The sequence below is a fragment of the Vanacampus margaritifer genome, chromosome 12 (assembly GCF_051991255.1).
Source record: "Vanacampus margaritifer isolate UIUO_Vmar chromosome 12, RoL_Vmar_1.0, whole genome shotgun sequence".
Classification (NCBI taxonomy): domain Eukaryota; kingdom Metazoa; phylum Chordata; class Actinopteri; order Syngnathiformes; family Syngnathidae; genus Vanacampus; species Vanacampus margaritifer.
Genome location: NC_135443.1, coordinates 15133759 through 15148727, shown reverse-complemented (window position 1 = coordinate 15148727; position 14969 = coordinate 15133759). Strand labels below are relative to the sequence as shown.

General features: G+C 41.1%; 1 protein-coding gene across 1 annotated transcript in view; it reads right to left on the bottom strand.

The window, feature by feature from the left end:
- Positions 1-8568: 8568 nt before the first annotated feature.
- The window catches only part of kcnk12 (potassium channel, subfamily K, member 12), a 28696-nt gene continuing 22295 nt past the window's right edge, over positions 8569-14969 (bottom strand). Inside the window, exon 2 of the mRNA XM_077581978.1 lies at positions 8569-13574. Within this exon, the coding sequence (XP_077438104.1) occupies positions 12697-13574 (878 nt within the window). The 3' untranslated portion in view covers positions 8569-12696. The remainder of the gene's footprint in view (positions 13575-14969) is intronic.

Sequence of the window (14969 nt, the reverse complement as noted above, 5' to 3'; positions counted from 1 at the left end):
CTTGAGCTTGCTAGCTAGCTATCGCTAGCAAGCGGAGGGAGATTTGTGGATTTCTTGCTGTCACAGCTGCATCCTCAAAGGTTCATGTGGGTGTCCATGTTCAGCTCATTGATGGCTTCCGAACAGTATCGCTTGCAGTTTTCTTTTTCTTACAGTATGAGCTTTTCCGAGGGCTACCTAAAAGCACAAAAAAGAAAAGATACAGCATCTTACTAGCAACGTGTGATGCACAACAGCACAACAGTTCCTTTTGTGTGTCTATATTAAAATGGTTCACAATCAAAAATATGGGGTAAATATATATATTTTTTAATTTGTTCATAAACCAGGTCATGTGTAACCTGAGGTTTGACTGTAGCCCGTATTATGAATTTCTTCTCTTCATTAAGTTTGAATAAAGAGTGATGGATGAGCATGACATTCTTGCAACCAATCATTTTCATATTTTTCTTTCTTTTTTTCTTTTAGTTTTTTCTATTTGACATGTGACTTAGGTTTAGTTGCATCAATCTAGTGCCAGAGTGGGGACAGCCACTAATGGTTGAGCTATGGTTCAGTCAGCAAATTAGAGATTAGCAGAAAAAAATGCTCCTTTGAGTCGACACAGATTGAAATTAAGGCGGGCATTGAAATAAGTAGTGCTACATACTATCTTCTCTGTAGTGCATGCTGAATAAGCAATTTGACCCATATGGAGATGAATTTTGAGTGTTAGGGAAAAAATGTTATATTTGCCACCCCACATGCAAAGCAGGAAAATGTGACCATACTGCAGCAATTCCATGACAATGTATTGAACATTTTCCGCAATAATCTACCGGAAGCATGCTTTTAATGCACACGTTCTTAAGTGTTTTCTGTTTGTTTGGCAGAGATAACGACAAGCAAATTGAAATTTAGTTCATTTCCGCATTTCATGTGAGTGAGAGGGGTGTCCAATGCTGAAAGCTTTTCCTCTCCAGCCTGATCAGTATTCATTCGAGTTTATCTGATGCAAACTGCTCCGACGTTTTATTGCATTTGAAGCTGGCTGTCACTGAAGAATTTATGCAATGATAAACACCTCTGTATGCCGATCAGAGAGAGAGATCATAACATACTTCATTAGCTGAATTGGTGAATTTCCCTTATCTATTAACCCCTCTCTCATCCCTATCGCTCCCCACGGTAATTGAAAGAGCAGATGTCATAAGGTAATTGCCTCATCCGTCTCAGGCTGCTCAGTCCGTTTACATGTAAATGTTCGGTTTCCAAATGACTTCACATTTTCACTTTAACCAGCATACTGTATGAGCTCTCACCAGGTACCATCAGAGCTACAGGGAACCGCCAAAGTTGAATACAATCTGTTCTATATCGTTTGTTGATTTTCAGTTGAATCTAATTTCAAAACATTTTGACAACATTTTAAGCAGTTTAAAGGCTGCAGAGCATCATGACACTGGTTTTAAGAAATTACCTTTTTCACCTCTTTTGTATACATTGAAAGCACACTGGATTTCTCTTCTAGCAAAAACTCATTAGACCCTTTGACATTCAAGCCTCTTGCACAGAGATACTGAAAAACTGCCGTGCTGACTTTGTTCCCATCTCAATTTTTGTTGAACATTAACACGATAAAAGGTGACAACAACAACAAAAAAAAGCCGGTTTTTGCACAGCCTCTAAATGAGGCTATATTGACGCCATTCCTCTTATGTTATGGCTCTGAAAATCCATCAGAAGGCAAAATAAACTGCCGGGTTGACTTTCTCCCGCCGTCCCGTGTCAGTGTCGTTTAAGTCCATCATTGTAAAAGGTGTAAAAAAATACTGGCTTTAACAATAGCATAAAAGGGGCTACACGGACATCGCCCTGCCTCTGTTAGGACTTCTGAACGAGGAAAATTGACAAGTCCACTTTTTCCGCTATTCCCTGTAGAAAATTGTCAATAAAAGTAAAAGGGGCGATACAGCTCTGATATTATGCCGTGCTGACTTTTCCCCGCCATTTGTAAAAAAAAGAAAAAGAAAAAAGCAGGAAGTGCAAAAGGTGCATTTATAATAACTCTTCCAGAGACCCCAAAGCCAATTAAAGCGTGTTAATGCTTGAACTGATCTGTTCAGCTTGACAAACTTTTATTAAGAGGAGATTATTTTTAACAGCGTGGCGTCCTAATCACTTGCGACAATCTTAAAATGAAGATGTATTACAGACTACCATGAGTGTGTTACATTTTAGTATGAACAAACTCCTTTGTATCCAGAAGGCAATGCGAGTAGTGGAGCAAAACCAGCAGTGGCAATGCAGCAACAAAGTGAGAAGAAAAATGGCCTAGTAATATTGTTCTTACAGGAGGAATCGAAATTTGGGGTTAGATCCTCACCGAGACTCATTTACTTTGAGCCCACATGTGGGAAATTTAATCAGGGAACAATTTTTGGTAGTGCCAAAAATTGGATTAATAATCAGGTTCTGGAAAATTATATCACTGGAAATCGTCAGAGAGCATCGATGTGTTTATTCATTGAAAATGCCCACTTAGATGTCCACAGTGACATTGTGGGACACTTCATCTGCAGACTGCTTTTAACCCCCCAACATTATGATAATGTATGCTCGTGCACATTATTTGCTGAGATTAGGCTGATTTTCTTAATGAATGCAAATACAAAGCCCTTCTTTATGACTAAAATTCTAACAGGCCCATTACTGAAGAGTCGACCCGTAGCTGTTTCTCTTTCAGCATATTTTTTGTTCTTAATGTAAATTCAATTTACACATTTCAATTATACAGATCTAGAGTAATTTTGGGCACATTGTACCAGTGTGATACAGTTAAACCATAAACATTGGCGAATCATCTGCTTCAGAAAGGAAGGTCTTATATATAAATATTCAACATTTTAATGTTTTACATTTTTGATAATTAGTCATATCCATTATCTTATCAAAAATTTCTCAGGAGCCAGAATCACTTGTACAGAATGATCCTGGTAACTTCCAAAATAGAGCAGTTGTCCCCAAATATCAAGACCGTTTGCAGGCACGGAGAAATTTAAGGACTATCTAACGGTGGCCAAATTTACAGTTTTCACAGATAATAATTGAGTAGCCCACTTACAGACTGTTAACTTGGGGCTGTTGGTGGGTTGCCCAGATGGCATCTTTTGATTTTGAAATAAAGTATAAGGCTGGATGTGAAAATGTGAATGCGGATGCACTTTCAAGATTTCCTACAGCTCCTGCCCCGAAGAGTCCTGCAACCATTGATGTCGTGGCCATCACTAATGCTATTGAACAGGAAGATACAACCCCACTAGAATTTGGGAAAGATTGGAAAGCCCTACACGGAGTTTCCAAATGGGGCGTACTATTTGTAACCGCCCAAAAGATAGGACTGGCTAAAGCCAATACCCTCTTGAAGTGGTCGCTTTAGATTTTCTCTTGTTGCGTCGACCTCATGTTCTGTACCAGTACATTTTGGTTAGACTGACATGTTTACTCGCTACTCTTGGGCTGTTGCTACTCGTGATCAAACTGCTAAAACTACTGTCCGTGCAATTTGGGGTAACATAATTCAGCCATTTTGTTCCCCATCTCGTTTTCATTCTGACCAAGGACCACATTTTTAATCCGAGCTCATGAAACAGCTGTGTAGCATTTACGGCATTTCAAAGAGTCGTACGACTCCATACCATCCCGCGGGGAATGGCCGTGTTGAGAGGATGAATCAGACTCTGTTAAATATTCTCCTTTGGTCTCTTGAGGTCTCCCTGATTTGTTGGAATTTAGATGTCTCTGGGGTTGGTGAAGGACTCTGGTTGGTGGCCTGGTGGGTGGTGTCTGGTCAGTGCTGGATTTCACTTTCCTTTCTTTTCTTTGGTCCTTCCTCTTGTTTCCTGACGGCCTCACGACTCTGGCTGGAAGTGTTCGGTTTAGGTGAACGGTATGGGATTTTTTAATAGGTTTTAGGTGAACTAATGAATACACACACACTCGCACGCACATACAAATACTCACCCACATACAAAAAACAAAACAAAAAAAAAGAGAGCAATGATGATGACATGTCAAATCAGTAAAATTACCGAATGAACAATACTGAGCTCTCCAGAAAAAAAAAAAAAAAGAAGACTGTTAAATATGCTACGTACACTCAAGGTAGAGAAACAGGGTAGTGGCCAGAGCACCTTCGCGAGCTGATGCATGCTTATAACAATGTTGTCCATAGTGCTACTGGTTTTGCGCCATCCTACCTTATGTTCGGTCGTCATCTTAGACTCCCCGTTGATGTTGAGCTGGGCATTTTAGAAAACTATCTCCGTTATGATTTGCAGGGATGGGTTTCGGAACACCACAAAAAAAATCGTCTCATGCTTACAATTTAGCCCGTAAGTAAATGACAGACGTAGCTAGACATGAAAAGCAATATTATGATCAAAAGGCTAAGGCTGAAGCCCTTCTTCTAGGCAAACGAGTGTGGGTGCGCGATCGGAAAAAGCTAGACCACGGTAAACTTCACAGTTGGTGGGAGCTTAAGCCCCACGTGATTTTCAGCCTTGTTGGCAACTCAGGCCTTGTATTGTTCCTACGAATGACCCACTGGACAATCCCAGACTGAAAACGAATTACCTAAACTGTCCTTGAAGATTTATTACCCAGTGAGTAACGTTGAACCTGAACATGCACCCCGTTGATCTACTATAAGTAATATAGGACAATACCACGCTCGTTACAGAGACTGAACAATTGGTCCAGGGACTGGAACCATTAAAGTGTGGGGGTGTAGGACTACGACCTTTTTATTTTGATTTGTTGTGTTTATTTCCATGTTTGTTGTGGTGTAAAACTTCCGTCCGTTCGTCTTCAATTCCGCTTATCCGGGGTCGGGTCGCGGGGGCATCAGCTTTAGCAGGGAAGCCCAGACTTCCCTCTCCCCAGCCACTTCACCCAGCTCCTCCGACAGGATCCCAAGGCGTTCCCAGGCCATCCGAGAGACGTAGTCTCTCCAGCGTGTCCTGGGTCGTCCCCGGGGCCTCCCGCCGGTAGGACATGCCTGGAACACCTCCCCAGGGAGGCATCCAGGAGGCATCCGAACCAGATGCCCGACCCACCTCAACTGTACAACTTGGTGTAAAACTTTTTAAAAGTAATTTGGGTCAGGTCACACCCACTACTGGGTCCCATCGGACACTGGCAGAACGCACCTGCTGCCAATCAGCACTCTCGTGGCAATCATGTCGGGACAAATGAAAGGACAATCGCGGAGGAGGGACAGACAGAGAGGACAAAAGACAATACGGGCGGACGGGTCTGCAGGTGCCGATTGGCCCGTGGCTGCGGAGTGACTGATGGGAAAAGCCGAGGCGCGAGCGCACGGGTAAAGGAGGAACGTCGGCTAGGAGCTGACAGCGGCAACAGAGCGGTACGACAGCTGACGGAGCAACCGACGGCGGCACTTGAGGTAAGAGCGCACGGAGGAACGGAGGTTCGCGAGCTAGCGGCGAGAGAGGAGCAAGACCCATCATACCCATCAAGGCCTGTTGGGCGTGTGCTGGGCGGTTGGACGAGAGCCTCCCAGGCCCGGTGAGTTCCAGTGCGCAGCGTGTGGCTGTGTCAGGCTGGCAGCATACAGTACTCCCCACTGGCAGATCCCCCTCTTCCTCCACTCGAGTGCTACGTGCTACTGACGGCGGGTCTCAAGTCGGCCACGAGGAGTGGAGCCAGCTACAAACCGGTCCTGAGACGGGTCTCAGGAAAAGCCTCTTTTCCAGATTTTTTTTTTTTTGTCTTGCTGACTCATCTAGACAGTTGACTTTTTATCTTCCTTTAAAAAAAAAAATCAATTTTAAATAAACTAATGTAACTCTTAAAACTAAAATTAAAAACTAATTCGATCTCTTGGCTTCAATTCACTGATCACCCCTGGTTTTTAACTTGCCATTTTAACATGTTTAGTGCCATCACTAGACGGTGTTGTCGATAATGTTATAGTAAATTTATATATTTGATGGTACCACCCAGCCACATATATATAAAAAAGCTTTTGCCAAGATGGTATGGCTCATTTGGTAAAGTGTTCGTCTACGATCCCAAAGGTTGTGGGTTCAATCCTCAACCCTTGATAATGGCCGTTTCTCAGTATCAGGAAGACACAACGAGTCGGGTCTTGGTAAGCCACCCGGTGTCAAGAACGTACTTCCCAAGCACGCATATCTTGTTGGCGTATTTCCGTAATTCATCGCAGTTCTATCATGTGACTAGCTTTCAATCAATTTGTACTACTATGTTGTTTCAAGAGGTGTTTGAGCAACATACATTGGTTAAAAATCTTACTTATGTCCTTGTGATTTTGTGAGACGTCTTCAGTGACACTGTTCCAATCGGAAGTATGCATAAGCCAAGACCACACCGGATGTCATTCTTTTTTGCTAGCATAAACCAAGGATCCATCAGTTGTTGCTTGGTGAAGGCTTGGCTGGGAAAATATCTCAGGATGCATTTCATGCTTCAAGGAACAAATGGCAGAAGAAGAGCATCACGTTTGTTCTTCTACTTTCATTTCCGGCAGAATAAGCACGGCATGTGCGTTGCTGCCCCCCACCAGCATCACGTTTGGAAGTATTCCTCCCCTTTTATGAGCGTAAATAATAAAAATATTTAACGTGTAAAGTACAACTTTATTAAATCTAGTCCTTTTTTACACAACTTAGTTTAACAACTGCAATTTACAATATTATATATAAATATATTAATATATATTAAAAATGATTTACTATATATTCAAAGATAATTTTATAGATGTACCACAATTTCAGGAGAATTGGCTCAAAACCTGCAACTCACATTGGTGTCTTTCCAGAACTACACCCCCCCCCCTTCCCCAATATAATCCTAAATTGGATAAATCCCTATGTATAATTTCAAATGATACTTCTTTAAAATATTATTCATAATTATATAACATCTAGTCACGTGGTACACAGTTACGGCAATGCGTCAGAACCAGGAAGCTTGCAGTAAGAATAACATTCTGTCTGTTCTTTCCTCGACCCTTATGGCTTTTTGCGTACTTGCAATTGGAACAATACTTGGGCTGTGACTGATGACGTTTCAAGACATCACAAGGACGCAAGTACGGACAATAATGCATATTGAGAAACGGACAATGTTGAAGTCTTCTTCAGCAAGATACTGAACCCACAGTTGCTCCTGATGCAGCATCATCAGTGGGTAAAATGAGGAGACAATGTAAAAGCGCTTCGAAAGGTAGAAAGCACTTTACAAATGAAAGCACATTTGCCATTCAAGATCAGGTGCGTCCGCCTGTGCCTCTGTAAACATCTCAAACTGCTCATAATAAGATAGTCACATAAGTAAGCCTGCCCGCTTGCAAAAATGTGTCTTTGGAGAGCTTCTTCGGAAATGATGAGAAAAAAACGAGACAGCAAATGTGGCAATAAAGAATTCAAAACTGCTTCGTCACATCGCAACCATCAAGACAAGCCTGGATTCAAATCTAAGGCCTCGCCAGAGATGACAAATACAGACACCAAAACAAAAACATGGACCAGGCTGGACACACTTAAGTTACACAATGCAGATGTCATGCTTTTTTTGGTCAGTTTTTTTTGGTCAGCTTTTTGAAGAGAAACAAAAGCAGGGCTCTCACTAATTATAACAATTGCATTCATTGCTGGTTGTAAATTGATTGAGTATTTAAAATTTTGTTTTTATTTGTATCGATGTACAGCCATCAAAAATATAGATTTACGTGAAACTGTTGGGGTCTATTACATAATTTTAATCAGTTGTAGATTTATTTAGATTTAGATGAATTTATTACATTTGCATGTAACGTCTTGTGAAAATGTAAAAAAAAATGAAAATAGGAGTATTGTCAACATTTTGCGGCCTTTCCTGTCTTGTGACATTTATGAGACAATATCCATTCATTACTTAAACAAACAAGGCAAATTTTGGCTTAACTGCATAAAATGCAACAACCAAGCTCATGTTTTCATGTTAATTCACAACCAGTGACGTTTCAAATGACTGTATTTGTGGCTTAACTTTGTTGTGAGCTGTCTCTGGAGAATTATAGGTACTATATATATTTACTCATGAAATGTTAAAAACATGAGCCAAACATAACTTTTCTTGAGCTGACATTATCTCAAACATTTCCAGTTAATAAGCTCAACCACCAAGATCTCCTTAATTTGATGAAAAAGGATGCCAGGAAAATGTTATCAATAAATCAACTTTATGCTGCTATAAGTCATTTGTGACTAATTAGTCAGTAAACGTGCCTTGCATAACAACATCACTGAAATATATGATGCAAATGGTGTTGCCAGAAAAGCAAATAATGTTGATAGTAACGCTCCAGCAAAAGTGTTTTGTTCAGTGTCATTAAGCCATAATGATGAATGCTCACTGTGTGCCTTTTAAGACATTCTGTTCATATAAATTGCGGATTCAAGCATGGGCTCATTGGCCATAGATGTTTTCTTTTTAGACTTTTTTATTTATTTATTTGTTAAAATATTGTTATTTTACGTACATACTTCTCAAGATCCTCAATTAAGCAAATAATCAAAAAAACCTCACTGGCTAGCACTGATTAATGGAACCCAATAGCATAGGTCTTATGTTTAATTACATAAATATAAAATTACAATCATTGGTATAAATGTGCAACTTGCGAACATAAATCATTTGCATACATGAACTGGATGTTATGTCGCATTACAAGTGAGATGAGATGTAAATTTCTTGTCAATAAAGGTGTCAACAAATTGATGGATCGATCACGCACACAACTGAAAGAGTCTCTCCTGGATGATTTCATCGGCTCTGTACCGTCAGTCGAAACAGAGAAATACTTGCTTAGCCTTTGCAGCTCTGGAAATCAAGTTCCAGGTCAAAAGCTAATGCTGAGATCACAGTCACACATCAGAGACAAACAAGCAAGCAGATAATAAATCATTCTGTTATTGAGACGTTTCCCTGCCCGCTGCTTTCAAAGCGCTTCAGCCAAATGAATCCTGAAACAAGTACATGCAACAGACTTTGTACAAGGCCATGTATCACACTGTGATCATCAAGAAAAAACATAATCATTGAATTAATCACAAAGTAAAGCAAGCTCAAGAAGAATATTTAAATGGAGATTCTACTCCTTTCCGATTTGGGATGTTTAAGTCCTGCTTCCTCGTTAGAAGACTTCTGTGTTGTATGTCTTGAGTACAAGAGAAACTAGGGGGGTTGATCTTAACAATTTATAGTAAGAATCAAGCAGTGATGCAATGCGAGCTTGCAGTGTTCCCCCTTTTTTTTCTCATGGAACTCAACGTCGTTTGAAGTGAATTTTGGGCAAGAAAATGAGAAGAAATTGTTTGTAGCCAGTAAAACAAAAATACACGTTTTAGGAGCATCTCACAAATTTGCTTTACGAGCTATGAGCACGAAAACTAATAGATCTGTCTCCTCCTACAGGTAGAGGACAACGGGGCCTTTTAAATCCATTGCAATCAAAATTATGTTTAATGCAACCCATGGATAAAGATGAATTATTCATCTTTGTTTATGCATGGACTAAGTAAGGCCGTTGATTTCAGTACATGCAATGCATCCTTAAGTGAGCTGAAAAGTCACTCAGTTTAAAAAGCTAGATTTTTTTTTATTGAATTAAATGACCTGTTTAAGCATTCCATTGTTTTACTGTACTGTACTTAAACTCTCCCTTCCAGCCATTTTACGCTCATGCGTCTCGCTGAAGGTTAATGACGGACTGAATCCAAAGGCTCTGTGGATAGCTTGGAATCCTAAAACCTCTGGCCCTGTAGACGTAAGCCTCATTGGGGAGAAACAAGGTTGCCTTATAGAATGTAATACTGACCTGTTCAGGAGCATGGAGGAGAACACGGTTGCTATACTACGCCAATATTCCCGCTTATATGCCCCCAGGACAAGGCATTTTTCCCTGTCCAAGGTCACAGCTGTCAGAGGTGCGTCAACACAAATACAACCCCAGCTTGCCCAGCAGCAAGCTTAATTGTCTTAAGGTCTATGAACCATTGTATCTACTTAGATATTCTTACATATGTCTTGTATGTGTGTTGAATGAGCATGTAAAGAGCATTCCTTGGCAAGACTTTTTCTATTATTTAAATGTGACAGGTATAAAAAATACGGTAGCCTATATCTAAAGAGACCTTCTCATTTATACTGTAAATATTGTATGGCTTTACCACGACAGCATGAAGGAAAATACAAGACATGCCTGAAGTTTTTACCACCTGAGTCATTTTCTGCATTCTCACATTATTAATATAAAATACATAAATCTGAGGATTATGCATTTCAAATAAATAGGCTTTATTAGACTAATGAATACATATCATATAAGATTTATTTGGTAGGTTTGTGTTAAAATTATCAAAAAAAAAAAGGGGGGGGGTTATGTAACCCCCCACACACACATAAATCTTCAATGTTAGCCTTAAATATTTCTGTAAGTGTACTTACTGTATTTGTCAAAATATAAGTTTGGGCCGAATTAGCTACATGCATGTGTGCTGTAATATGAAACTAAGTTTCTCCCTCATCTGTTTTAGACTGTACATTAGACAGTAATTTAAATCTAACATGAAAAAAATACATTTTAAATATTCCAATACTTATACACTATCCATGCTAACCTAATAAAGTTGTGAAATGTGTTTATGTTCGATCAACAATAGGTCTACTAGATGTTCTAGTGTTCACAGTGAGGCAAATGAGCATGAGGGCATAGCTAAGACAATGAATCGTTATGGTGCTATGTGTGTGAATGAATGTAGTGATACATGTGGCCTGTAATTTTACAGAGCCCAAATGTACCAGAAAAAAACGAGCCTGTGCCTGTTGATTTGCAGTGGATATGAATCTAGATCTGACAGGAATCTTTTACTGCACTATCGTCCCTGCTGCCACTGCTGCCCCTGCCCCCCACCCTTTCTGTGTAAACCTCCTCTGTGTCTGTCTGCGGACATCAAACATAATCGCGTAGCTTTAAATCACCGATGCCTTGGAAAAGACACTCGCCGGCAATAAGGACATTGATCATGAAGTCTGCTAAGGTGGCACAATATACTCTCCAAACATCCTGAGCCATTAATCCTTTGCAGCACATTTGCACTGAAATCAGCAGAAAAATCAAGCTTTGCAGGCTTTTGGGTCATCTTTGTTTTAGAAAGAGAGAGAGAGAGAGAGAGAGACGGAGGGAGGGAGGGAGGGATGGAGAGAGAGAGAGAGAGAGAGAGAGAGAGAGATGTATGTATCTGCAATGATACCTCCCTTGACGAAAGCAGCAAATACCCAGAAAAAGAGAAATCAATGCGAGTGAGGAGAATCCTTCAGGGTTTTGCTTTCCACTTTAGACTGGCCCAGCTTCTTTCAATCTGCATCATTCAGCATATAATGTGCCCGCAGCATAAACCCACTTACCTCCTCATAATCTCCTTCAGACAAACAAAAACTTACATCTCATTTATTCTTATACATTTCCTCGGTACAAAGAGTGATTAATACATTGCAAGTCTTTAACGTTTGTTTTCCTTTCCACACACCACCGAGAGGAGAGAGGCAACATTGGAAGGTACCTCTTACCCTTCAAGTCAAAGTCTTTGGCCGCAGAAGCGTGTTTAGAGCTGATAAGCGGGCTGGTGACTCTCCCGAGAAATTGACTTTTTTTTTTTAACCGCGGTCTTTTCTCCACTGCGAGTAAGAGAGAAAAGCAAGATGTCTCTTTGTTGCCTGTTGGTTTTACACACTGTAAGCCCCAGCAAATATGCTACATAATGTTTATAAAATACTTTCCTGCCATTCTTATGTCACGATAACGCGTGAAGTCAAGAGAAGGTCATAGACATGTTGCAAAAACAAAACGTGAGATGGATAATGCATAGATTGGTATGTGCTGTATCATCCAGTCATTATACTCTGTTTTATAGGGGAAGTCAACTCAAAAAAATAAAATAAAAATAATGTTTTTATCCATCTCAGAAGGCGGCCATTTTGCCACTTGCTGTCCACTGAAAATAACATCACAGTTCTTTAGGGTTCAGGTGACCAATCACGGCTCACCTGTTTTCTGAGTTTGGTCGTGCGACCTTTGCAAACTGACCTTAGTCCTGAGCAACTGTGATGTCATTTTCAGTCGAGACCAAATGACAAAATGGCCGCCCCCTGAGATGGATAAAATCAAGTGGATTTTGCTGCTTAATTCATGTTGCACAAACACAATATTAATCGGAATGTTTAGACTAGCTGGGCCGCATAGAATATAATATTGTAAAGAAATATTTTGGGTTGACTTCCCATAAATGTTAACATCACCACTGATTATGGACATTCATATGTATATACACAAACAAACAAAAGACATTGCTCCAGATGCTTCCCATGGCTCTTTTACAGTACATGTCAGTCTCATAAACAGAGCGTGTGGATTCCATTTTGGGTGTTTGGCGGTTGTCACTTGAGTAATGTACCCTGCTGCTTGATGTTTCTTCATGCCATCAGCATTTAATAGTCAAGGATCCCTGTCATCACAGTGGAAATTTGAACCACATTAATCCATACAGTCCTGTGCATTTGGGTTAGCATGTTGACTTCACAATAGAGTTTCTTCCAACGTATCTGCTCCCACAGTGTATTGGTAATCCTCTACCTGGAGTTACTGGTCTCTGCCAGTCTGTTGTTCATGATGCCCAGGGCACCCACTCCCCCAGAGAAACCGTTATGGCGTGAGCTGCCACAAACTGTCCTGGGATACCCATTGGCTGACTCGGAAAGCTGCTTCTGCATGATGGCCAGCGACACCTTGTTGGAAGCAGCCAAGTCTTTCATAGATATCATCTCCCCAGACATTCTGCGACCCTCAGTGTCACTGTCACACGGTGCGTCCATGTATGGCGGTTGGCGACCCTTGGAACCTGGCCGGATGGCGTTACGTCTGCCCAGGAAGGTGCTGGGCTTATTGCAACGCTGGCAAAACAAGCAGCTCATCTTCTCCAGCATCCAGTTGAGCACCTGCTTAATAACAATGGAGATGACATTGAAGAGCGAGTAGATGCAGCACACTCCTGTTAACATGAAAAGGAAGTTGGCCACCCGGTAGAGGCCTTGGTATTCATAAGCTGCAGTCTGACTGCTAACAAAGTCTCCAAAGCCGATGGTACTGAAGGTCACAAAGCAGAAATACAGCGAATCTAAGTAGGTCCAGCCCTCTACGGGGGTGTACATGGCCGAAGCACAGCAGGAGATGGTGATAGCTGATAGGCCTAGAATCAGCATTACATGGTAAACGGAGGGTTTCCACCCGGGGAGACAGAAAGCCGAGAAGTCCCGTTGAACTCCCGGTGGGAGGAGGCCGCTGTTTCTGATCCTCCTCTCCCTCACAGCCTTCATGACAACTGCCAGCAATGTGATTATGCGCTCCAGGAAGAGATTAAAGAAGAGGATGGTGGCAGCGCAGCCCAGAAGCCCGTAGAAGATCAAGAACACTTTGCCTGCAACTGTCACAGGTGTTGTCATCCCAAAACCTGCAGAGACAGAGGAGAAATTCCACATTAGGAGTCAAATTCTTTCTGCGGTTCGACTCCTGGGTTGTGTTAAATAGAGTCCTTCCACAGGTCAGAATGAGTTTGAAGAGACTTAAAAATAAGTGTAAACACAGCGTTGAGTATTTTAACAAGAGAGACCGAGGTTGAGATCTGAACTATTAGCTGTAAGGCCCTCTGGTGTGTGGGGACAGGGAACGCCTGTGTAATGGTCCTTGGAAATGGTTTAGACATGGAATGATTGGAATGAGGCACCACTGTGTCTGCTTGAGGGACATGATCTGGCAATCATGACAATGAATTTAAGTTCAAATCTGGATGGTTTTCATGGTTCATTTGGCACTTGCTATTTACATTTATTATGAGCTTTGATCTGCATTTATTTTCAGATTGTCCATCTGATGTCACTTTGTGTTAGTCTTGTCTTTTAAGCTTCACCTGGTCTTTTCAGCTATCGTTCGGTATTTGACAAACGACTCGGAACACGATGCAGTGGCTGCTGAATGAACGCTTTTACTATTCGTGAGAAGGCTAAATTCAAGGACAAAGGGTCAACTTGGGGAGACAATAATGTCTGTAAAACATATTAGCTAGGCTTATTTTCCCCCAGTTTTAAAATATGTCTCCCTACTATCATCTGATTTTCGAGTCAATTACATTAAGTGTTCAAGCGGAGGCAGAGAGGCGTGTTTGTCATTCTCAAGTGTCACAGGTGCGGCTCTCAGGTAACCTCTATGTGACAGATGTTTGAGTGCAGAAATGTTCCTTAAAATTACAGTACATTGTTAATTTGTCTCCATACTGTTATTGCACTTCTACAAGTAGTTAGCTGTGTACTGGAGAGGGGATCAACCGCAAAGAAGAAGAAAGTTTTAGTAGAAGAAATGGGACAGGCTAAGCTAACGGTTTGCTTATCTGGTAACTACACTGCGTCTACAAATTGTCATTTCTTTCTTCTTCTTTTTTTAATTGTGGTGAATAACATGTTATTGAGAGAGGCAGCATGGCACTGTAGGGTATCTATTCTGAAAGAAGAAGAAAGAGTATTAGTAGAAGAAGAAATAGGACAGGCTAAGCTAACTGTTTGCTTAACAGCACTGCGGCTACAAACTCTTTGTCATTTTTGCTGTGGTGAATAACATGTTATACAGACAGTCCACACAACCAAATGCTCCTCTATTTGTGTCCAGCAAAAAGCGCGATTGAGGACAAATCCTAATTGGCTAATGCTGTTGTTCACATCACAATGAGGGAATCCGGTTCTCGATCGAAATAGGTGTTGATGGCAAGGGAGGGAAAATGCTCAAATTTTGGCTAAAGGTTGGTATACGTGTACCGCACTTAAGGTGCAAAACAAGCCCACAAACATTGAAGGGT